Source organism: Netta rufina, assembly GCF_964035555.1.
Source record: "Netta rufina genome assembly, chromosome: 4".
NCBI classification, from domain to species: domain Eukaryota; kingdom Metazoa; phylum Chordata; class Aves; order Anseriformes; family Anatidae; genus Netta; species Netta rufina.
The window spans coordinates 20886508-20910167 of NC_140127.1; the positions used below are offsets into that span (position 1 = coordinate 20886508).

At 44.9% G+C, this 23660-nt stretch overlaps 1 protein-coding gene across 2 annotated transcripts in view; it reads right to left on the reverse strand.

Annotated features, from left to right (window-relative positions):
• The window catches only part of STOX2 (storkhead box 2), a gene marked incomplete at its 5' end in the record, with an annotated part of 131963 nt that overhangs the window by 43566 nt on the left and 64737 nt on the right, over window positions 1-23660 (reverse strand). Inside the window, one exon of one of the 2 annotated variants that reach the window (XM_084286661.1) lies at window positions 22851-23016. The exons of the other annotated variant lie outside the window; for it this stretch is intronic. Coding sequence (XP_084142787.1) covers window positions 22851-23016 — 166 coding nt within the window. Of the gene's footprint in view, window positions 1-22850; window positions 23017-23660 lie in introns of those variants that run through there. 2 annotated transcript variants of the gene reach the window in all.

Consider the following 23660-nt stretch of genomic DNA (forward strand, 5'->3'; position numbering starts at 1 on the left):
GGGGAAGGTAATGGCTTTGCTGCAAAGAAGGGCACAGAAGCTCCCAGAAGTGATTTATTCCACACTCCCTCAATTCCAAAGTGAGGCCTCTTGTAAACTATAGCGAGTAATGCGACTTCTTTGCTGCACTATTCTTTCACTGACAGAATTTACTGACAGTATAAAACGCAGAAGAATGCACATATTTTTCATCCCCTTTCTCTTACAGGACTCTCTGAGTAGATTGTTTAGATTCTAAGTCTTCAAGGCACGTACTATCCTTTATTTTCTGTGCCCAGCACAATGGGTAGCTCTTAGCCACAACTGCAACGCAAATAAAAAATGGTAAGAATAAATCAGTATCTTCTCTTCAGCTGCACACCACACGCATGGAGCTTGGTGAAGTGTTCCTGCTTGCAGAGTTAGGATCTGAACTTCCAGTCATGGCAGGTCACTGCCAGTACAAGGCGAGAGAGCTGGGCTGGGTTGGACTGGGACACAAAGGAAGGCCAAGTCCAGGACTTACCCAGCAGAGGTCAGGCTAAACCCAAATTTTGCCACCATGAAATTGTCTTCAGTCTTTCTTTCCGCACCATTTCCCCTCCCAATCATCCAACAAGTATTTTTACAACGTGATGGATACCTACATGGTACTGTGAAAAGTTTACTTAAAACAATAAGGCTCCAGTCAGTTGGCCAAAATACTCCCCCAAAAGACTGAGACAAAACAAAATATCTGACTCAGTATTTAAATATCTCAATGCTACCCTTGGGCAAAACTGTTGATGTATTAATTTACTGAAATAATAATAAAATTTCATTGTAGCTGTATCAATAAAACATTATACTCGATCTCCAAGAACATATCGACTGCATTTTGCTCAGAGAAATGAAGCATAGTAAAAACTTGTAAAAATATATATTTATGAGTATTCATAATGAAAATATTCACAGGGAAATCATGAAGGTTCTCAATGCTTGTCAACTATCCAGAACCAAGGCAATGGCATCACAGATACGATTTATCCCACAGTCCAAAGAGCAAAAGACAGACAGAAAATACTTAAGATGGAAAATACAAGACATAGAGACAGAATAAAGCAAGCCTGCATAGCGTGCTCATATGCATGACAAAGAACCTATATAGGCCCCCACAGCTTTCACTTGAAATTGTAAAAACAGTACAAAAATCTAACAAAGCATGTGTAGTGCTCAGTACCACGGTATGCAAAGGTGAAATAAACTACAGAACATAATACGATATACTACATAATACATATACAATATACTACAGAACAAAATACAGAACAAAAAAGCACAGAAAGGATTAAAAACAAAAACAAACAACAAACAAAACCACAGAAACCTGCTGAATCACAACCAGAAACACGTGCATGTCTGTGTGTTTGTGATATATATGCATGAAGTGCATTACCAGCTCAATAAGCTTTTCTCGTACAGGCAGCATAAATGTTGGGGGTGTGACGGCCTGAGTAGGTGAGAGAGACTTCAGCACAGGTAAGATGTTTGGTTACGATGCTCTCTTTTTCCAGTGGCCTGCCTACATGGGGAGTGTGCACTGTCCTCTGAAGGCATCCCTACATTGCCTTCCCAGTCTCTGCAGAAAGGACCATTTCCCTCGGGCAGGTGGCAGCTGTCACTCTGCTCCTCTTACTCCACATTAAGGGAAACATCCAGTCTAAATGTTCCCAGTGACTATATTCAGAGCACAACTAGATCTGTTTTGCAACCTACCTGTACTGATATTTACACTTTCACTGAAGGCTGCTTTCAAGTGTTGGCCCTGCGCACAGTCAAAAAGAAAACTGCCTGCTTCCTGGGAAAATGTACATCATAATACAGAGTTCCAAAATCAGTGATGCAGCACCATATGGATAAAATTATTCACACCCTTATAGGACATTCACAAACTATTCAGCTCTGAATAAGGGAGAAAAACATGTAAAAGATGCTGCAGGGATGCCAGAAAGAGTTACTTTCTAAATGACACCTCCCCTGAACGCGGCTTCTTGAACATGCAATTCCTGCCAGGACAGAAATAACAACATGTGAAATTCTAAAGAAATAAAGTATTACATTTATTAGTCCAGCAACAGTTTGAATTGAGGACGGAATGAAATTCAAAATGAGCTGTGACACGGGTAGCAAACTTTGCTGTTTCCCTTTAAATACCTTTTCTGCCAAGCAATTACCGATTGCAGTGATTGAAAAAGCTGGGGGCAGTCTCCTGCATGACCTGAAAACCATCTACTGAAACTTGGGATGCAGTCAAAAGGGAGACATAATTCAAGACACGAAAACAAGACAGACACCACCGCTGCTCCTCCAGACACGGCCCATTCATCTGGACATCCAGCAGACAATTTTGCTTCTGTCTGCAATGCCAGCCACCCTTGTTCCATCTCCCGATAATGATTAATCACTCTTCAGCAGAGCAATTCATCCAAACCTTGGAAACAGAAAGACACTGTGGGAATCTTACGCTTCTGAGTGCTTTCCTCTACTGGTGAAAATGAAAAGTCACGAGGAATCTGAAGATAGTTATTTCTGATTGTAGAGACTAAAAAGAAAAAGCATCTTCGTATTAGCCACTTAGCTGCCGTTGAACACTTATCACATGGTGTATATAGTTCAGTGAAAGTTTCTTTGATGGAAGTGAAACATCCTTCAAAACCAAACATGAAACACACACACTGTACAAGCAGCACTGCATTCTGTGGTGATGTGTGCTGATATTCCAGCTCCGCCTTGGCTGTGCTTTGCCAGCCGCAGAGCTGCCTTCTTACCTCCTGCTTTTCCATTCTGGAACCCACTGCACTGCTGCTCCCACCACTTCGTCTTCCTCCATGCACTTTGTGACAGTTCTCCTTAAAAACTAGCCACAAAGTAAGCTTGATTTATACGGCCAAATTACCTCACTTATATGAAAGCAGCCACCAAGCTTGCCTCAGTAAATTAAATTTACAATAATAATAAAGCAATGAGAACCATTCTCTTGGGCACATCTGAAATCCAGTGCTAGCTGTGATATACAGCCTGGCTCACTCTGGTACAGCTCCATCCCAGGAGGCAAACTGCACAAGATTTGTGAGCAGGTTTGTTTTTTTTTTTTTCTTCCTTCTGTTTATTCTTGCTCATGTCACTGCATAGTCAGAGTTTTTCCATCCACTGGATGCAAATGTAGACAAAAAATGAGTAAGGTAATAGACAAGTGTTGTGTAGTTACGAAAACTAATATTTTTGCCATTAAAGCAAAAATGGTATAAAGCATGCCGAGATGAATTGAACGGGCTTGTAGGTAGGGTCATTAATGACACAAATGGGTGGGCCTTAAATTAGGGGTACGGTTTATTTTAGCATGGGTTTCACAAGCTTTTGCCAAAGGCTCTTTTGTGTTTTGAATGTACTATGCTCCAACTAAATTTCCAGAATTACCTTTGGTTTGGTTTAAATAGCATTGTTTGTGCACAAATACTCCAATCCACTTGAGAGGACTGGCTTGCATCCACCTGAGGTGGAAGTTGGAGTACCATCTCCAGAGATCCCTTCCACCCTAAGTTTTCCTATGGTCTTAACGCTCCAGTACGTAGATGTTCAATCGGCTGCCAAATTGCACAAACTACTGTGCAACACTGAAGGCAGGGTCTAGAATCCAATACTGAAAACGCGTGTCCCTTCTCAAGCTAAACTTCTAATGCAAATCATGCAGCAGTCAACACGATCAATACCAGGTCTCAGGGTTGCAAACTCAGACATACCTGGATCCTGTGACTCGCACCATCCCCTCGGGTGTGCTAGCGACAGCAGCACAATTAAGCAAATGTGCAGAATCTAGGCCTCAATGCTATCACTTGTGTCTACCTTTTGAACAGAATATTTATTAGGAAAACTTCACAGTCAAATCTAAGTAGAGTAGAGTTCCTGTTACCATTGCTAATGCATCTTTAGATTTTGCTGATGATGCTATGGGTTTTGTGCAAGTTTGGGATTTTTTTATTTGTTTTGTTGGCAGGACCAAGGAAGTCCAGGGCTGAGACTGGTGGAGAGACAGAGTTCCCAAGGACTGTACAATAGAGCAGTGTTTCCTAAAGTAGGTTATGTGAAGGACAAGCAGAAAGGCACAAGAGGGAGGGGTGACTGTGGAGAGTATAGATGATGTCATCCTTAGGATGAGCACATCTTCAAAAATATACGGCAAGAAATTATTTTCTGAGTGGGAACTCTGCTTCCTAAAGCTAGGACAATCCAGATCGATCCCGGCGCCCCTTTGTTTAACAGAATCCCATTAACAAACTAGTGCTGGAAATGTGGACAACCTGGTTATAACGGGCCACGTGCTTAGCCTTTGTCTTAAGCCTATGCCCAGATGACCCATTTTGCGCATTTCAACCAAGAATAAAGTGACCTCATTCTCAAAAGTGCTGAGCACCAGCTGTTCCCATTGTGCTCACAAGCCCCACTATAGGTTCCTGTTTTGAAATTCTTGTCCTCAAAAGAATTTCGAGGCAACGGAGTGATTATATGTTCTTCTACTTGCCATATGCCTATTTATTTTAGTTCAGATATAAAAGTCTGAATCAGCTACTTTAAAATCCTGAAGACCCAAATTAGAACAAGTACTCTTGCCACTGGAACAGAAGTGCACATAAGTGAGCCGCGTGATCCTTAAAGAATGTTTTTTTTTGCACAGAACGATGACTAGATTGAAGGTCACAGTACTGCAACCTTAATGCTTAGTTTCTTTTTTCTCTTCCTTCTTTTTAGTGAATGGGTTAAGAATGGGGGAAAGCTATCATCCCAGATCATTTAACACTTGACTTGCTATCACTGGGATGAAGTTTCCTGGCTACCTGCTATACAAAGCTAGGTAAACAAATTCAAGATTATTTTAATACAGTTGCTAGCTAACAATTTTACACAACAAACCTGTATTTGCCTCTAAATAGTTTTTAAACCGTTACTTCAATGTATCACTGTCACCTTGGAAGCTGATATATCACATTGCTTGTGCAAAAAACACACGATTACATTATCTCCCCACCCAGCACTAAGGCTACAGATTAGTGAAAACAACCAAAACAAGCTACCCACCGATAACAAAACATGCCATGCCAACAGCTCAAACGTCACAGGAACCCTAAAATTGCAGACAAAGCACACAACGAGAGGTAAGAGCTTTATTTTAATAACTCACAACACAGCCATTCACTGTGAGGACACCGACGGTCCTGAGATGCCTGGGGAAGTTTGTAACACCTCAAGGTATCAATGAAGAAAATAAATAAAAATCCAGTCTCTCTTAGTGACACCACCTTCTAAACACAGCTTATTTTCTTAATGTGAGGAACGTTTATCAGTGACATTTTGAGGGTAGAAAAAAAAACAACATAAAACCTGCAGAAGCACAACTTACAAATCCCCTGATACTACAATACACTTGGCTTAGGGTCCCTGAAATACTTGTCCACTCTCCCTTAAAGGCTGTTGCTCCAAGTACCTGAACTCAGCTTCTTACAGGCAGACACATTCCTCTTCATACAACTGATGCTAAGCTGTTTCTCTCAAGAACCAGATGCACAATCGGAATTTCTGAAGTACCATATTGCTCCTGAAGTCTGCTTGACCAATGCCTGAAGAGGTAAGGCTGAATGGGTAGTAAAAATCACAACATGGAAGCTGTGAAAGTACTGCTAGACATGGAAGGAGGTGTTAAGCAATGCACCAGCACAAGCACATCAGTACCACCAAGTTGCTGGGTTCCTTGCCCCATCGGTCATGAAGAAGTACCTGCTTTTTTGGCTTCACTAGTCTCAGCAAAGAGTAAAATCAGGAATTGTGGTATCTATCTTTCTATTTATTTCCAATTGCAATATGGGAAGTGAAATGGAAGAGTGGAAGAGAGCAAGAGGGAACAAAGAAGAAAACTTAATCTCTGATTAAATCAAGATGACAAAAACAGGAATGCTGGATTTGAAATTAATAAAAAAAAAAACAACCCTCACACTTAAAAGCATGTGCATTTACAGTTAAGACCTTAAAAACACCTTTACTTGTTCCTTACAGCTGTTGTTTTGAGAACCATCAGAAAGTGCATCCCGCCTTTGGCCTCCAAAGCTAGACTGTGTTATTTCTGAGGTTTACTTTGCTGGGAGCCATGGAGCATTTGCTAATTCCAGATGAAGAGCTGGCTGGTTTATCCTAAGAAAAGCTATATATCCACTATTAATTGGTTCCCTAATGTCATTCATTCCTCCACGTAAACTATAGCTGCAATCACAATAGAGACTATAACTATAGAGACTATATATATATACATATAATATTATATAATATATATATAATATATATATATATAATATATATATATAATAGAGACTATAACTATAACTATGTTTTCTAGATCTCTAAGAAGAAGCCATGCCTTGTTAGATCCTCACTGTAGCTCCGAGCTGGTTTCAGGCAGCTTTGACAGTATACAGCACAGCAGGAGCCAAGACACATCCAGCAAATTAACTCACGCTGCTTTCACAGGAGCTCGGTCAGACAGGCTTGGTGGCAGGCCATCGGCTCCTCACACGAGGGGTCTCCCAAGTCCTGCCACCTTGCCCCTGGCCACAGCCCCCTCTGGGGCTGGGAAAGGAGTGACAAGAGGGAGCATAGGATTTACCCTCATATGATACTTATATGACTTTATTAGTTATATCCACATTTACATTTATATTATTATGGACCTCCAAGAATGGCTACATTGAGATACACATCAGCTGGCAAATGTTGTGCCAATTTTCAGGACGCGCAAGAAAGAAGACCCTGGCAATCACAGGCCTGTCAGTCTCACGTCAGTGCCTGGTAAAATTCTGGAGAAGATGATCCTTGAAGTTACTGAGGCACACCTGGGGGACAACACAGTCATTGGTCCCAGCCAACATGGGTTCATGAGGGGTAGGTCCTGCCTAACAAATCTGATTTCCTTTTGTGATCACCCATCTAGTCGATCAAGGGAAACCAGCTGATGTGATCTTTTTGGACTTCAGCAAGGCTTTTGACACAGTTTCCCATAGGATCCTACTGGACAAAATGTCCGGCATACAGCTTAACAAAAACATCATATGATGGGTGAGCAATTGGCTGACGGGCAGGGCTCAAAGGGTTGTGTTAAATGGGGCCACATCAGGCTGGTGGATGCTCACTAGTGGGGTCCCTCAAGGCTCCATTTTAGGGCCAGTCCTCTTCAATGTCTTTATACATGATTTGGATGTAGGACTAGAAGGTGTTCTGAGCAAATTTGCTGACAACACCAAACTTGGAGGAGTTGTGGACATGGCTGAGGGTGTAAAGGCCTTGCAGAGAGATCTGGACAGATTGGAGAGCTGGGCGATCACCAACCACATGAAGTTTAACAAAGGCAAGTGCCAGGTCCTGCACCTGGGACGGGGCAACCCTGGCTATACGTACAGACTGGGCAATAAGACACTGGAAAGCAGCCCCACAGAGAGGGATCTGGGGGTTGTGGCTGACAGCAAGCTGAATATGAGCCAGCAGTGGAGGCAGCCAGGAGGGCCAACCTTGTCCTGGGGTGCATCAAGCACAGCATCGCTAGTCGGTCAAGGGAAGGGATTGTCCTGCTCTGTGCTGGTGCGGCCTCACCTCAAGTACTGCGTGCAGTTCTGGGCACCACAGCACAAGGACATTAAACTGCTGGAGAGTGTCCAGAGGAGGGCGACGAAGATGGTGAAGGGCCTAGAGGGGAAGATGTGTGAGGAGCGGCTGAGGGCACTGGGCCTGCTCAGCCTGGAAAAGAGGAGGCTGAGGGGGGACATCATCGCAGTCTACAACTACCTTGTGAGGAGGAGTGGGGAGGCAGGTGACCTGTTCTCTGTAAACACCAGTGACAGGACCCGCGGGAATGGTGTTAAGCTGAGGCAGGGGAGGTTTAGGCTGGACATCAGGAAGAGGTTCTTCACTGAGAGGGTGGCTGCACACTGGAACAGGCTCCCCAGGGAAGTAGTCACTGCACCGAGCCTGTCTGAATTTAAAAAGCGATTGGACTGTGCACTTAGTCACATGGTCTGAACTTTTGGGTAGAGCTGTGCAGTGCCAGGAGTAGGACTTGATGATCCTTATGGGTCCCTTCCAGCTTGGGATATTCTCTGCCTCTATGACTCTACATGCTAGAAAGAACATATAAATGCAGCTATGAACATCACCTCCTTGCAATTAAAGTCATTAGACTTTGGCTTTTTCCTTGTGACTACATTATTTTTATGTCTTCAGAGATAAAAGTAGTCAGGCCAAAAAAATTACCCCAAATGCTCATGCATCAAACCCAGCTGCTTAGCATATTTCATTACCACACTGACTTCAAAAATACTGAGCAATTTAAACCTGCAAGCCACTTGGCTTTAGCGAGAGATAAGTGCCTGAGATAAGAGAGGTGTAATTGTTCAATGTAATTCTGCAGCGTGTTTTATATAAACATTTGCTAACACTGCACTTCGTGTATTTTGTTTCAGAGTTGTGAAATTCTGATGAATATTCCGGCATTTTTTGTGGTACATTCCATTAATTTTTCCAAGTCCAGGGTTCCACTTGATGCTGAATTAAATAAATCACCCTTCCCTCAAAGCACCAGTGGGGCAGTTATGCTTTGCAGCAGAGACAACAGCCTACAGGCTTCTGGGAGTTACCCAGCTTACACCTTCTCACTGCCGAGAAGACAGGGGAAATCTTCAACAATTTGTTCCTGAAGAGCTCTGAAATTGGGATTAACAAGATAAACCTTTTGCTCGTAACAAAATGATCTGGGTGTAGCCTAACACTGTATTTTTTCCATAATCTAACTATTAAGTAAATTAAATGCTCTGAAGTTAGGGCCCCTGTATGTTTCTTGGATACTTTTTTTTGGGGGGGACGGGACGGGACGGGACTGGTTTCACGGTGTTGTCTCTCAGCCCCATGCTATCAGCTCTTCCACCCCTGTCTCTTCAATCTCTTGGACAATACCATGCAAAGGTCTTCCGTCCCCACAACTCTCAGTGACCCATCACAAGATCTCCCGAGGAAATGACTGAAGCCAAAGCTCAGCCAAGCAAGGAGACATCAGAGCACCCACAAGGGAGGGAAGCTTTATGAAAGAAAGCCACAGGAAGCAGGGCTTCAGAAGCTCCACGGCTCACAAAAACTTCCTGGTTTTCTTGACCTCAATAGCTACTTGTGAGTAACTGCTGGGGGTAGCCCTGCAGCCTCCACTCGGAGAGGTCTCCCTTTGAACACCAGAGTTTACCGCCTGCTTCCAGACCTGGAATTACTCTCGCTTCTCCTAAGTGTCAGGCTCTGGTCCAACTCCCTGCCCTCCAAACCATTGGTAAAATCAAAGGGAGAGACTGCCACAAGGAGATGGTGGCAAAGGACAGCTCAGCATAAGAGAGAATGGTAAATTCTGATGTCACACCATACCGTGATCTAGCAAGGCGTGACATCTTGCCACAAAATCTGTCTTCTTACCCCAGGTTCAGAACTGCTTGCACGACTCAGCAAGAGCCACGTGAGGCTCCAGTTCTCCTTCCCCTTCCCTAACCTACATAACTTTGACAAAAGTACCCCGGAGTCTTCGTCTTCACCTCCACCTGAGCACCAAGAGCTCTGGTCCCCTAGCGAGAAGATTACCAGTCTCCAGCTGCATGCAGGACCAGGCAAAGCCCACCGCTTTCACACCACCACCACTAACGAACAAATGATTACACAGTGCTGATCCCTGGCCCGCCCTGACCCTTTGCGGGTCACCTGGTGAAGTTCAATTTGTTGCCTGCCTTTCTGTCTGAAGAAACTATTCTCCTGTTGGCCAGAAACAGGCTGAAGGTCCTTCCTTTTGCTCTTATGCTAAAATAAACTAGTAACAACTCAGTTAACATCCGCAGAATTGCACTCATAGGTAACAAAGAATCAGGCCCCATGACCTATCAGGTCATTTTCAGTGATCCTATGATTAGGAAAGCCAAATTAAAGATTTAACATTTGACCTTTGCTGTTGCTTCTAGGTTAGCTAACACAGATTAAAAGTACATAATTTTTTCAAGAGTTCATAAAACACAGGTTTTACTTCCCGTAAGGAACATTTGACATGTTGTTGTTATTGTGCACTAGAATTTAAAATGCTAAACTTTTTAATATGTAATACTAATTTCAGACTCTAAATCATCTGCATGGGAGTTACTCGGTGTATTCTGCCTAAGAACACACTTGAAAGAGATTAGATCACAGGCTGGAGTGAACAAAAAACAATCTCACGAGAACCTGAGTGGTACAGTGGTGGTTAGCAACACTCCTGCAAAGCAAACAAGAAGTGACAGATTCTAAGATTGCTGAGACCGAATTCTTATTTTTTTTAAAACTATTTCCTTAAATTTCATCACTTTTCTGTCACTTTTACTGTTTTGCATCCTACATATTTTCTACCATTTGCATTGTTTTTCCAGTGTTTGTATTTTGGTCTTGCTAGGAAAAACACCTACAACATCAATTATAATTACTAACAGCACGCACATCTAAATTAAACACCTGCAGATATGTACAAAGCATAAACAAAATGCACTCAGGCTGGTATAAAATTTTGCCTCTCCATATAGAATACATGAAATGGACACGCTCTGGTGCTACATTAGCAAATGGAACATAAAAACTTCAGCAGGAGGGTGAAGATTAAAGACAGCAATCTTTAAAAGCATGTAAATATAAGGTAAAATGATATATAACATACATAATTATTTATGCTATGTGCATTAGTATATGTACATATGTATAAATGTACACACAAACATACAACCTTTACCTGTTTCATGAAGTGAGATTAAAGAGCTCCTTCTGCTTTCCACCATTTGCCCTTTTGCTATGCAGTGAAGTTCTCCTGCAGAGTGTCTGAGTTTGGGGCTTACACTTAGCTTTTCCTGGTGTGTGAGACCAAGAAGCAAGCAGCTAGCACCCATTTGCCATGTGAGCTCCTGGAATACGTGGGGGAAATGGAAAGAGCACTGCAGTTTTCTGAGCAGCAAGAACGCGAGAGGAAATTACCTGAATGGTAACAACAGAAGGGAACAGATGTGTCTGAAGGTGGACATGGCCCACCAGCGCCACCACCAAACACATTTGCTCCAACAAGGATCCCACAGGATCCACTTCTGCAGTACTTCCTCAGGACCACTCTGTCTTGAACCAGCCGTTCTGTCTGATTAATAAGTGGAAGACTTGAAGCTGGTAGTGTCTTGGCACCAGACCCTGCTCGCAATGTGAATCAAGAGCTGACATTTTGGGAATGTCAAGAGTTGATACAACAAGAAGCTTCTGCTTAATGCAAGCCTTTCATCTAGGCATGTGTCACCTTCGAGATGAAACAGCCCATGATGCTCAGGATTTGGAGGGGAAGGGAAGGGAGGGACTAAAGGAATAAAACAAAATGTAAGCAGGAATAAGTGGAATCGTAGAAATAATTGAGCAACTGCTCCTTCATGACCTCACAACCTATCTTACTTAAATAGAGAATGTGTGATGACATGCATACTATTAATACCCCGGTTAGAGGAATCTGGAATTTGTGTGTGTTGTATCTGGAGAGAGAGGATTGATGTTGCCTCTTGACCTAGCGGCTGATATGTTGCTATTCCACCACCAAAAATACCAGGAGCCTCAAGAACTTCTTCAGAAGCACATTTATTCTTCGTTTGTGAGAAATACTGTGAAGCAGGGCAGGACAAGACCTAAACAAGTATGGCACTGATAATGCACACAACTCAGGGCTGCCAAAGGGCAGCTCCTCATATAGCAGGCAAGCCGTTGTCACTGCCCTCACACTTCCACTGGTACTGCAGAGTGTACCTGCAAGAGAAACTTGCTGAGGATTACTAAACTGCATGGCCTGAAAAAACTGGAGGCAGGGAAAGTACCACACTGCTCTCTTCTTCCTCTTCCCAGGGCACCTGTTTGTGGTCACAACTGGACACAGCACAGTGGGCAAGACAGACCTTGGCCTTATCTCATACAGCTACTTCTGGTTCTCACCTTAAAAAAATCAGAAATTCTTTGGTATATCATCACAGAGTCCCCAGTTTTCACACCATTTTTCCTATCTAATCCCTTGAACTAGCCAGCCTTTTTGTCCTAGCCACACTCCTTCCAGCTCTTGCACTTTTTTTCATACACCACCTTTGCACGGCAACATATACCAGAGTGGGTTTGGATTTTTTTTCCTTTGTTCTTGCTGGTCCTCATGACAAAACAGCCTTTCTAACATTAAGCACAACAATCACATAACACATTCAGTTAGGAATACGATACCTGGGTCAAATGCTCCACTACGGAATGTTGGGTTTGAAGCTAACTTGCTACTGAGATAAATGACAGTTCCCAAAGGTTGCTGCACTGCCAGACAGTTTTGCCTCAATTAGTGTTTACAGACCTTGGTTAGACACCAAACCACCAGTAAAATCAGTCAACATAGTTTTCTATGCTTTTCTTTTTGAAATACACTGTCCTATCCAAGTGCCCTATTAGCTAGCGACTGAATGACAATGATACAGGAAGGTAAAGCTTTTTCCTCAACTTTTTAAACTTAGCTTTTAATTATTTAACTCTAAAGGCATGCTACAGTGAAACACTTAATCTTACTTATGTACATTTCTTGATGTAAAAAAGTGAAAACTGTTGGGAGAAAAAGGAATATCATGAAAAGCTGAGTGCGCTGCATTGTTGCATGCATATTACTCCATTTGGAAGAATCAGCAGTGGGATGGAAGCTGAATGAGGTTATCTTCTGGTAGGCAGAAAAAAGTTACATCAAGCATTATCCTTTGAAATGAGCTCAGAGACACTCAAGTGCAATGGTCCTGATTTAAATCCAGTGAGCTAAATGACTTCCATTGAAATCTAAAGGTGAGCTGGGGGAGCCTACTTCTCGTGGCCAGAATGCCAGGATACACGCCTGCTCCAGCAGAACAGCAATGCTGACCTTGATTCCTCTTTTTGTTCGCTGCCATCACACCCGCCCTTGCTTCTGGTTAGCCTGTCCCAGTTTCTCTGGGTTTCCGATCTATGACCCTTATTCAAAGGCAGACTTCAATTAAAAGGGAGCATTACTCAGCAGTTGGAGCTATTCGCTCCTCAGCCTTTATAATTCCCCAGTGTAGGCAAAGAATACATGCAAGAGAGACAGGTACATACGTTGGCTGTGGAGGAACAGCAGCGCTGCTGGCAGGTAAGATTTCCTTCCTGAACAGTTGGACAAAAATGTGTGTACTTTTCCATTACGGACAGAATGGGACCCTTGGGACTCAAGTGTGTATTCTGGTGTATAATGAGTAGCACATCCACACAGAGACCACTTTTGCAACACTACTAGTCAGCAACATAAAAAATGTAATAAATAGGGCAACACTTCAGACCATGTATCTGATGAAAAGTTCCTGCACACATCTCCAAAACAAACAGCTACCTATCTACTTCGCGCACTCGCTTGTGAAAAGTGGTAGTTAAGAACGTGCTTTCTAAAATGAGGTCTCCAAAAGACACCTTAATTTTATACTCATAGTTCCTTGAGAATATTTCTGCAATTAAATGCAGAAACTAATGGATAATGCTGTTAATAATATGTTTCAACTTTCAGTTAGCCGGCCAGGCAGTTGGGCTTCGTGATCTTTGGAGGTTCCTCTCCTCGTCTCGCGTCGTCGGACGCCATTTTGTAGGCCCCTTCTGACTCTCCTCTCCTCTCCTCTCCTCTCCTCTCCTCTCCTCTCCTCTCCTCTCCTCTCCTCTCCTCTCCTCTCCTCTCCTCTCCTCTCCTCTCCTCTCCTCCTCCTCTCCTCTCCTCTCCTCTCCTCTCCTCTCCTCTCCTCTCCTCTCCTCTCCTCTCCTCTCCTCTCCTCTCCTCTCCTCTCCTCTCCTCTCCTCTCCTCTCCTCTCCTCTCCTCTCCTCTCCTCTCCTCTCCTCTCCTCTCCTCTCCTCTCCTCTCCTCTCCTCTCCTCTCCTCTCCTCTCCTCTCCTCTCCTCTCTCTCTCCTCTCCTCTCCTCTCCTCTCCTCTCCTCTCCTCTCCTCTCCTCTCCTCTCCTCTCCTCTCCTCTCCTCTCCTCTCCTCTCCTCTCCTCTCCTCTCCTCTCCTTGCCTCTTTATTCTGTGAAAACATTCCAACCAGGTCAACGCTAATGCAGAGACCCCATGCAAATACGGTTTCAAGCTTTCACTCCCGAAATTGCGAGTGCCCCACGAGCGGACAACCAGCAGGAAGGCCAGGCTGCGTGCCAGCCGCGAGCCCTGCTGCTCCCACCCACCGCCCAGGCTCCCCCTTAGTCAGCCAGCCCTGAAGTTAACCCACGAGGCTGAAGGCCCCCGTAACACCAGGGCCTTGGGTGAACCCTCCACGTCTCCCAGCAGAGATGCTCTGCAGCCATGCCCGATTTGCACCTGGGGGTTGCAGCTGTTTCAAACTTAGCGTTAAAACCAATAAACCTTTTCCTCTGAAGTTTTTGTTCCCTCTACCCACCCAGACGGCCATGCAGGATTTACACCTAAAAGCACAAAGATCTTAAGAAAACCTTGTAAAAATATTTCCGTTTCACCCTGCTTAAAAAAATATTTAGATTAAAGCTTATGTGTAGTAAAACAAGGTCACTGTATGATCCAAGAATGTAAATTCTCTGGAGAGCAGAATTAGAATATCCTAGGAAAACGAGGATTGATCCTTTGCTCTAAAACGCTGTGGAAATTTCAGAGGCAAAGTGAAGTACCACAGTGAAATTCAGCACATCATCTTACTTGCCCGTGAGATAAGCAGTTCAATTTATGGCATTTACAGCGTTATCGCATATGGTCAGAAGTTCATCCTCTGAAACTAGGTCATCACAGGTCATCAACAGGAAATTCATAGGAAATTATGAAGGAAATTAAAAGAACACAAACGGGCATGAAAATTAGTTTATACAATCTAGGTTCTCCCAACACTGCTTCCTGTGTTATGATGTACTCAGCTTTCTTACTGAACTTTGCCTTTGCCAGGCCACATTAAGTAAGGATTGCTGAATTGTCTATTATATTCCTTGTGCTTCAAAACGCCGAGGTCAAATTCACCACAAAGGGCCATTCAGTTTTTCCTTTAAATGATGCAACTGGGGCAGAAAACGGTAGCAGAAAGAGGTGCTTTGAGACCACCAAGTACAGGTTTCTAACCTGCATATGGGTGCGCGAGGTACCTCATGGACCTGAACACCAGGCAGAGGACAGAGTCCAGAGTGAGGTACAAGGGATGCTCTTTGCTACCCATCTGCTACCCATCATCCCACTCTTTTGTGTTGTTTTCACATCCTATCAGAACCAATAAAACCATCAAGATTTATTTGTTCAACACTAAAGTTTGATTTTTATAATAATAAATTGTGTCAGCAATAAATTGTTTTAGCTATTCCCTACAGATGTTGCTCTCTAGTGAAGGAAAGGAACCACTCCTATAATTTAAAAATCGTAGGAATTGCATCTTCTACGATGCGTTGAAAAGCAGAGCTACCTTTGGGTTGTGAGGAGTTGGTCGACATGGTAGAAGTGCTAACACAGTACATAACAACCAGCACTCCACATCGCTTACTGCTGGCACGAGCAAGGTTTCTTTACCAGCTTGCACAAAGGAGAGATGGAAAATTCCTGTGAATGCCGTTGTGTCCAAAGGCTGATGGAAGGAAGAATTTCATTTGCAGGAGGACTCCTCTGTTCACACTGAATACACCTGTTCTGGACGTTCATTCTTAGCCACTGCTATCAGTTCCAGGCCTGGGTTGAGACAGTCCCTCTTTTGTGACAGGCAGCCTGGCAGCACAAAATAAAGGAGATAGTCCTACTGAACAGATGACCACCTAAGTGCACTGAGCTGCAGAAATGGTTCAAGACCAAAGCCGGACAGTGACACAACTGGATCACCTCTCGGATCTCCTACTATCTTCTGGAGGAAGGGCAAGGAGAACTTGCTAGGCTTTCTATAGTGAATTCAAGCCTGCTGAAAATAATTTTTCCTTTTTTCAGTTACCTTCTGCAGAGTGCTTTAGGAGCTGCCAGCAGACCCCAGGGCTCTGTCTAAACTAGACTGCTCTACCCACGCCACCATACTGCATGCCCAAATACGCTTCCTATAAGGTCGTGTCTTCCTTTCTTCCAATTCCCTGCAGTCTGTTTGTGCAAGAGCAACATATCATCCCAGTGCCTACGTATTGTCCAAGAGCATGATACAAAACAGCACTGGTAGAGTACCCATTCAGGTCTCATTTTTTACCAATACTATTCCTTTTCCTTTTTCTGGTGCACATAAAACCCATTAGTTGGACAGAATTGCATCAAGTATTTCTTAGATGCTTCTTACAAAGGGCATCCATTGTGTACATCTAAGCCCGGATCTACACTCACTCCACTGAAGCATCCAATATCCAGTTTTGATAGTTTAGCGGTAAGCTTGATCATTTAAAAATAATGCAATGTATCATTTTAATTTTCAAGAAAAAGAAAAAAAAACAAGGATTGTATTATTTAGAAATTCTTACACAAGCTCTAAGCTATCTGACAATTTTTTACTGTGGCTCTAATACTGCTCGGACCTTTTCCAGCCAGGTAAGAGCATGCTGAGGAGGAGGAGCCAGGAATAAACTGTACCTGAAAATATTTTCCAGCACTGCTTTGTTTCAGTCACAGGCTGGGCATCATGGCCTAGCGTTTAGATGACAGGAAGCTGACTCAGCTTCAGTGCTATTCATGGTAACACTCTACAACCTGCTATGGATTATGAAAGTCACCCTAACGAGCCTCCCCAAAACACTGAAAAGGAACCCCAGTCTTTGGAGGACTTCTACAGCATGCCTAGAAAAATATCTTCCTTTCATTCTTCTCACCTGATTCTACTTATACTTCCCTTACCCGTATACAGAACCTTACAAAGATGGTAGTTTACCCTCCACTTACTCACTTCTGTGCAAACGAAGGGTTATTGTTGCTCACAATCGCACAGGTCACCGGCCTAAACCAAGGTGATCTGCAAAATCCTCACATTTCAGCCTCCTCCAACAAGTGATGCATTTTGCAAAGATGTGGCTGCAATTCGATTCCAGAACGGCCAGATATCCAACACCCTTCGGGTTTATCAAAACCTCCCAACAAAGGCGAAGTGTAGCTTCTGCACCTGTGACAGCTTGGAAGCTATTCGTGATGAATCAGCGCTGTGTTTGTCCCGAGCAGTTGTCTGCTCTTGAAAGAGGAGCCTCCCGTATCATCAGTGAGCTATCGTGATGTCTAGCTCCCATATAATGAGTTACTTCAGCCACAGGACTGCAGAAAACACACCTGGAAACGCACTCCGATTCAGAACCGGATGATAACTCTGCACAAAAGCCCTTCGGTGACCCGATCCCCGTGCCCCTCAGTGCACCCTGACCTGGCCCCAGGTTCATGTGGCTGAGCAAAGCCGACACAGCCTGTGAAAGGGAGAGGGATCCTGGTAGCTCTGATGGAGCCTGGGGAGGAGAAACAGCCTGAAACTTAGCCCTGCAGGGTGAGTGCTTTGAAACGAGGTAGAAACATGAGCAAGTCTAGCTAGGTAAGATAGACACACACACACGGCCTTCTGTTTCTTTCTTGTGTGCATTCCTCTTGGATTTTAATTCTTCTGCCATGACCGAAAAAGCTGCTCTGGATCCCCTTGCTCACAGGTCTCAGCTGGGACTCAGGTACTCCAGTGCAGCTTGCTCAGCTGGGAGGATGCACGGCCCATGCTCTGTCCAAAGCTTGGTGTAAAGGGAAGAGTCAGGGACGTGCAGAAACCATCCTGCTACCTGCTGGGAAAGGACCAGGCCTGCAGACAGTGGTGTGGCTGACAGGTAACAGCATTGCAGTTAACACTGCACGAGGAGTGAAAGCCAGGGCTCCCTCTGCAAAGGGTGGTCAGACAAGATGTGTTTCGTACTCTCTCTGGCAAGAAACCATAGGGAGAAACCAAAACTAGCTGGAAATGGTGCAAAAAATGAGTGGCCAACAAACTTAGACAAAGTTTGTGGTGTGAAGCCAGGAGCCTCCTCTCTCCTCAACAGGACCCGGTGAAAGCTCCTGCTTCTCTTCCCAGGCAAGCGGATGCCCTCGGGGCCGAAATGGACTGGAAGGCAAAGGCAGCCCAGAAGCAGCTTCCCAAGCAATAAAGCAAGCATAAGCCCTGAAGGAACTGAACAGAGCCACCCAGCCGGGTTCCCAGATCAGCACAGGCCAAAGCAAAGGATGCAGGGCAGAAGCTGGGGGGCAGGAGCTCTGCGAGCCACCAGCTCCTGTGGTTTTATGGTTCCAGGACTGGTCTAAGACAGCCTCAACTATTCAGAACTCGGGGAGGCAAAGAGATCACATTACTGTTAAGCAGACAAGTTGGAAGGTGTTTCTTAACACCACACGGAGAGAAGAAGGTGATGCAATCCCGATTATTCCATTAAATATTAATTACAATACAGCTACTTTCAAGCTAGAACATATTCCTGTAGATAACTGAACTGAGGGACAGGAGAACTGAGCGAGCTCCAAGGCTCTGTGTAGATCTGTCATTTCTCAATTATGTTAAACTGCCTTCTTCAGATCACGCACGGTTATCTCCAAATATTAATTTTTGTCAGAAGTTGAAGCTAAAGGGCAAAAAAGAGACTCAGGATTCTGCAATTTGCTCTAATCTGACTCTCAAGATCCTTCTATCTGTTCAAGAAGGCTGAAGAGGCAGCCCTAGACCTTCCATCAAACACCCTTGAAACGCAGGGAGGTACCTCTTCCTCCTAGGAACCCTGATTTGCACACAGATAACATCGTCGGCTAGCTGGTCAGCGTTACCTCCTTTCTCACCCTTCTCTTCTGCTTCAGCTTGGGTAGCGAAGCTCCGGGAGCTGCACAGCAATGCTGAGACTGAATTCCACCGTTCGACTCCAGAGTGCTGAAACACGTGCAAGGAAATTTTACAGCAAAGAGCAATAAAGGCATTGCAAACTTTTTGGAAGGTGACCTTCAAATAAGCGGGCTCTGGAATTAGCTTTCACCGTCGTGGAGAGCTCTTCAGACACTCCTTCATGCTGCGTGTGCTAGACTGTCACCCCACACCACCCCCACCCCAAACTGACACAGCACCTCCAACACCAAGATCTTCAACCAAAATAGCTCACCAAAGGCTGCAGAAGAAAAAAAATAAATAAAAAAAAATATATATATATATATATATATTTCTCTGCAGAGCACTACTCAGTTCTGGTAACGTTTTACACCTGGGTCAACCACAGCGAGCAGTTTGTCTCCCCACCGAGAGAAAATCCAGGATTTCCCTTCTTTATTTAGGGGGGGGGGGAAAGCAAAAGAAAAAAGAAAGTTCTGACATTTCAAATGCCACACGGTATTATTTCATGGGGCCTTTTGGAGCCCTCGTTCCTGAGTTCCAGTGAGTTTTATTCTGCTTGGCAGTTTTATATGATTTCTTTATTTCCCCTTCAATTAAGTAACAATCCATCAAAAACATCAAGTACATCTCCCCCCTTGCAGCAACTTATATGAAATTTATTGGATTCAAACTTTTCAACATCTCTTTTCAACGCAAGGTCAAAGCTCTACATTGTTGTAGTTTTCTTTTTCAGTGTTTTTTTTCCAAGTCAGCCCTCCACTGGGAAATTAATATTCAGCATGAACAATGAACTCCTTGCATGGCCTTTGAACCTCGTGGTTGCTAGGAGGCCTAAAGAAACCCTCGAGTACAGCACATTTAATAGCACGTATCAGGAGATTATTCAGCGGTAAAAATGTGTGATTTTCTAAATTCCCTGCCTTTTTTTTCCCCCTCCTTACTTCCACCTCCCTTGATCTGTCAAACGATCTCTAAATTTCTCATGAACTGCATCTGCATCCGCAGTAATTTTCTGCAATTATGGGCAGTTTGTTCCCAAAGTATTGAAAATGTGACTGCTAACCACCCAGCGCTGCTTCTTGTCAAAGAAATACCAAACCGGTCCTTTACTCGGCTTTACTGAAAAGGCTGCTTAATACCGGGTCTGCTGCACCACGCCAGCTGGAGGTCTGCACTTCCCTGCAAGCGGGGTTCTGCTTAGAGGCTGCATGTCCCCCACAAAAGCTCCACTGCAACACCATTGCTCGGTATTTCTGTGCTGCTGAAAGAAATGTATATATACACATATATGATTCTCCATAATATTAACGTCCCAAGCTTTTTAGCAGCTTACTGAAGGCCCTTTGACTGTTTCATATTTTCCTAACCAGAGTAATTGAGGCAAAAACCCAAGGTTTCTTTCCCACCCTCCACCCCCACCCCAAACAATGAGGCATCTAATTAAAAGAGAACCACAACAATGCTAATGGTGATGAGGTTAAATGGTTGGATAAACAGAATGCAGCCCTCTGAAAAGCCCATGTGTTTCAGGACACTTTCTCCCCTACGACATTCTGGGTGACAAAGACGGTGTTTGTATTCCCCATCCCCACAACTTTGATGCCAGAAGACTTCCTACAGGTTTCCTGCGAGGAAGAGAGTTTTCTTCAAGTACCCAGAAGTGTTTAGATACAGGAGCCCTTCCTCCCAAAACTAATATTTGGAAAGGCAGTGGACAACGATCCTTTAAAAATAAATGAACGTGGAAACTACCCATCAAGAGAGAACAACCGCATGTCCAGCCAGATGCCAAGCAGGCTCCCTTTGAGGCGCTTCTGATTTTAATTTCCAGTGTAGCATCCCTCCAACAACTTGAGCAGGTTGCTCGCACTGAACATGACATTTGTCCTTCTTCTGTTGTTGCAATTTAAACCAACGCGTTGTATATTCATAAATACAGCATGCCGGGGGTCCGGAGATTACTGTAAAACATTTGTAGCACATTTCATATCCACGGGCCCCCAAAGACACAGGTATCAGCCAAAAAACGCAGGGTGACACATCTCGTTCTGAAGATCACTCGTGCTTGAGCACCTACTTGGGTTGCATCAATCTTGCCAAGATAAAGCTTTTGCAGAGCCCAAGATTTTCCCTGAAGAATTAAAAACAAGCAAAACCCACACCACTTGGCACAAAACGCTCCTGTGAGCTCCTTCTCTTTTAAATAGGGCTTTCCACACTGGAAGAAAGGCCTTGAAGTACTGCCTTCAACAGAACTGACACAGCATTGTATCCTTCCGTGACGAATATGAGCACATCCACGCAGAACGACCAAAACCTTCGCAATTTGGTCAGATCTGGCTTCGTGGCTGCCTTCAGAACCTGCAGCACCAACAAAACAAACACCCCCCCCCCCCCCACACACACACACACAACCATTCTCGTTTTCTTCAGCTGTTCAGGCATAAATTATACTTGTCATTTCCTCTCCATACGTGGCTTCCCAGGAAAGAGAGGGGGGGGAGGAATCAAAATGACTACTGCCAAAATAGCGCAATTTTCTTACACAGGCAGATTTTTTCAATAAAAACACGTTATTTTTCCCCCTGTGCTCGGGGGTTAATGAAAGAACGGTCACAAGACATTTTTAAAACACGAGAAACCAATCCTGGCCAAAGAGAGCTGTTTATTGGAGACAGCGATAGCACAGCGAGCATTTAACTGACAACCACAATCTTTGGCTCAACCTTCGCAGCAGAAATGGGGAGGGGGGGGGAACACAGGACTGGAAACGTTTTCAGTAATGCATAATAAATACCTTCATTTTCTCCCGCTCCCTCTTTCTCTCCTTTAAAGGAATCTGCCTACTCAACCTAAATTGAGCCTTAGAGGGAAAACGTGCCTTCGTGATAAATTGGAATTTGACATCGTAGTAATGAAATGTTATGTCCGATCGTCACAATAAGCAGGCAGCAGAACAACAAAGGAGGTTTCCAGGATTTTCTGCCCCCGTCCCCCTCCCCACCAGCATTTTCCCAAGTCTTCTTTCTGGTGTTTATGAAATGTCTGGATTCCAAGGCCATTAAGATGCATTTCAGGATGGAGCAGCTTCCATTAACATTACTGAGGTTTGCTGAAATTGCACCAGCACTCCGTCTGAGGCCAAGCCTCTCCCTGATGCCTGCCTTTCCCTGTGCTGGTTTTTGTTTTGTTTGTGCTCTCTCCTCCCCATGCACAAACATGTTGGTGCAGTGTCCATTATTTCCCTACAGCCTCCCTTGCAAGCAACGACCAGATGGACATACATGCACGTGTGCGTTCGTTCCCCCACATACACGGCTCTGCTCCCCTTCTACACCTCAAATAACGAATGCAAACACGTTCACAGTCATTTTCACCAAAGCATGCTTTGCCACTGCAGAAGCACACAGAAAGCTGGAAAGCCTGCAGCAAGGCAAGAGAGCATTTGCAATTGCAGGTGACCCTCTTTCCTTCCCCAGCAGAAAAACACCCCGGCGCAATGAGTTAAACTAGAGCTAACTGCATTAAAAGGAGGCCGTGTGAGGCAGCAGTAAATATCCAGCACATGCTCTTATGCACAAAAGGAGCAAAGGGCTCCATGCTCTGCGCACCCAGTCATTTTTCTCCGCCTCTGCACGGCGGAGAGCCACGGCCGCTTCCCCCATGCATTTATTTCACCCGACTAATAGATTTTAAACACCATATTGCGAGGGCCCTGCTGTGAATCTTGCTGAGGTACAAAATGGTGGATGTATGCTTTTCTCTTTTTTTTTTTTTTTTTGAGCATTATTCATAACAACTTACGCTCCCGCTCGCAGGCTCCCCTCCGTACCTACTGCCACAGCCCGCAGCCGCACACCCGCATCCCGCAGCCGCCTGGCACACACACACACACACACACACGCACAAATCGTGTTACAAACCTGATGTCATGTAGCCCCGTGATGCCTGCTGAATAAAAGCCGGTGGGAAGTGTTTGTGCAGCCGGTAGTCCTTCTCGCTGCGGGACCTCATGCGGTCGGAGGCCCGGTCGGAGAAGTCGGAGCTAGGCCAGGCCCTCCGCAAGGTCGTGCTCCGCGTCTTCTTCATCCTGAGGATGCCCCAGCCCAAGCCTCCCGCAGCCGCACGGGCCAGGCCTCGTGGCTCCCCGACACACGACGCCTGGCATCAGCCTAGCGCCGGCACCGCCGGGGCGCAACCTGCGCCCATGTCGCCGCCACCTCTTCTAGGGCGCGGGCGGCAGGTCCCTTCCTCTTTTTTTCCTTGCTCTCCCCCTCGAATGATCCAATTTTACACGCGTCCCACAATGCATTACACTTCATTTGCAAGTGGTCCGGATTACAGCTTCCAGATTCGTGGGGAGGAAAGGCACATTATGTGGCTTCCCAGGCAAAAAAAAAAAAAAAAAAGGAAAAAGAGAAAAAAAAAAAAAAAAGAGGGGGGGTTGGGAGGAGAGGGGGGGGGAGGATTTGCAGCGTGAACGCTCCGGGATCCCAAACAATAGCCCGATTGAGCCTAGCGGTGCTTAGCCAACTGTGAGCCGCCGCACAAAAGCCCCACACAAGCGAGGCGAAGCCCAAGCCCACGGCCGCCGGTGATGACCCGAATCGCAGCGCGCCCGGCGCGGGGAGAGGCGGCGGCAGCTCCCGGCACGGCGGCGGCAGCAGCAGCAGCAGCAGCAGCAGGAGGAGGAGGAGGAGGAGGAGGAGGAGAAAGAGGAGGGGAAGCAGCAG